We start from the raw sequence: 1,813 nt of genomic DNA on the forward strand, positions 1-1,813 counted from the left end.
TGCATTTTGAACTAGAGGCCAATTTTCTGTTATTGACGTAGCGTTGTGATCCTAATTGACTTTGTACTTCTATTGTTTACTTGGCAAACCCTGGCAGTTCCTCTAGCGACAAGTCCGTCGATCCTCGCGTTTTAAGGGCTCTCCAAAATACTGACTGAAAATGACTCTCACCATTGTTAATTTTTCTAATCAATCTTATCCGAGCTCTCTTCCAAAGTCTTCATTGTTCGGTTGGCTGAGCGCATTTCTGCTACTATCCCTCGCCATTCTGTTATCCAACTTGGCAACCATCGTTACCTTTCTCATCAACAACCATCTTCGTCGCCTAAGTATGTACTGTTTGATTAATCTCGCCTTTGCTGATGCCACCCATGGTCTCATCTCTATTTTTTGGTATTTGGTCTACATGGATCATATGGGGGACTTTTTGTTCGGGTTTAAGCTGACTGGTAACGGTTTAAACCTTGTGGCAGGGATGATAAATACAAGCACACTCGTCCTTTCTCTCATATCTCTGTTGCTCGTGTCTTTGGACAGGGTCTCAGCCACTGTTACTCCGTTTTTCCATCGTTCCGTTACAAGCTCGATGTACTACCGCGTGTTTGCCTTCACATGGTTCGCGTCTATAATACTTGCGTCTCTACCAAGCGTATTCACAACGTGGGAAATCTACGGGCATGATATCTGGTTTGAGAGCATTGGAAAATACGTATGCGTGACCGCACAAGTCACAATCATCTTCTCCTACAGCGCAATCTTTGTAAAAATCCGTCTGCAAAACAAACAGCATAAGAACGAAAGAATCCCCGAGGCCACCTTAAGGGCTCAACGGAAGGAGCGCCACCTTGCGATGACTCTGTTCATAGTGACGATTCTCTCCCTGATGACTTGGCTCCCTTTTATTATTCATCACGAAGTGGATGAAAATGGAGACACTTCACAGTTCTACGGGCCTTCGGAGCACAACCTAGAGCTTTGTACCGAGCTCATACAGCTTTCAAACTCCTTCATCAATCCCATAGTTTATCTTTTTAGGATGAAGGAGTTTCGAAGAGCATTGTTTTCTTTGGTCAGGTGCTCACGAGCGAATCGAGTTGACGCGTCTACAGGACAGCCGGAACCAAAGAATCGGACTGGAATTCAAACTAGACAAAGTGGACAAACCGGGACATAGTATAGGCATTTCGAACAAAACGGGATTGCGCTTCGAATTGCCACCATTTTGAATTACGACCGCGCGCGAGTTGGATATGAGTACAAAAAAGAAAAACTTCCTCCACCGCTTTTGCCTTTTGTACTCATACCCTGTCCACGCGCGGTACACCAAAATTGTGGCATTTTGAACGGGGGGAGGGGGGGTCTCCAGAAAAGTAGGCGGGGGATGATCTTCACATCTTAGGGGGTGATTTTGTTATCTCTTAGGGTATAAAATTGTACCAATGGCTGTTCCTAAGGGGGAGTTTAACATTTGTTTTTTTCCGATTCTGCCATCTCTAAGGATTTCTAAGGATTAATTTGCCATCTCTAAGACCCAATTGGCTATCTCTAAGGGGTAAGAATTCCTGCTGACCAAGCCCAAAGTGCCCCCCTAAGGGTTAAAATCGATTTTGCCGACGATCACAACCCCCCGGTCTGTTTTTATTGGAGCCGATAAGAAAACGTCACCATCTTCGGAAACCCTGGGGTATTTCCCTCTAAACGTTAGCGAATTTGGCACCCAGGGTAATACTTACCCGAAATTCCACAAAATTCCCAGCACTAGACACCCTCATCTTCAGCACTGCTTTATTATTTAGTAAAATGTTTAAAGGAA

The 1,813-nt window shown here is 44.6% G+C and overlaps 1 protein-coding gene across 1 annotated transcript; it reads left to right on the forward strand.

The window, feature by feature from the left end:
- Positions 1-1,327, forward strand: LOC5504713 (adenosine receptor A2a). The gene has a single exon (XM_001625556.3). It carries the CDS (start codon positions 161-163, stop codon positions 1,172-1,174), a length of 1,014 nt encoding a protein of 337 aa, XP_001625606.2. The 5' UTR covers positions 1-160; the 3' UTR covers positions 1,175-1,327.
- The last annotated feature ends 486 nt before the right edge of the window (positions 1,328-1,813 follow it).

The sequence above is a fragment of the Nematostella vectensis genome, chromosome 14 (assembly GCF_932526225.1).
Source record: "Nematostella vectensis chromosome 14, jaNemVect1.1, whole genome shotgun sequence".
Lineage (NCBI taxonomy): Eukaryota > Metazoa > Cnidaria > Anthozoa > Actiniaria > Edwardsiidae > Nematostella > Nematostella vectensis.

Excerpts from the sequence above, each read along its gene's own strand:
- LOC5504713 (XM_001625556.3), top strand. The coding sequence starts at position 161 with ATGACTCTCACCATTGTTAATTTTTCTAATCAATCTTATCCGAGCTCT.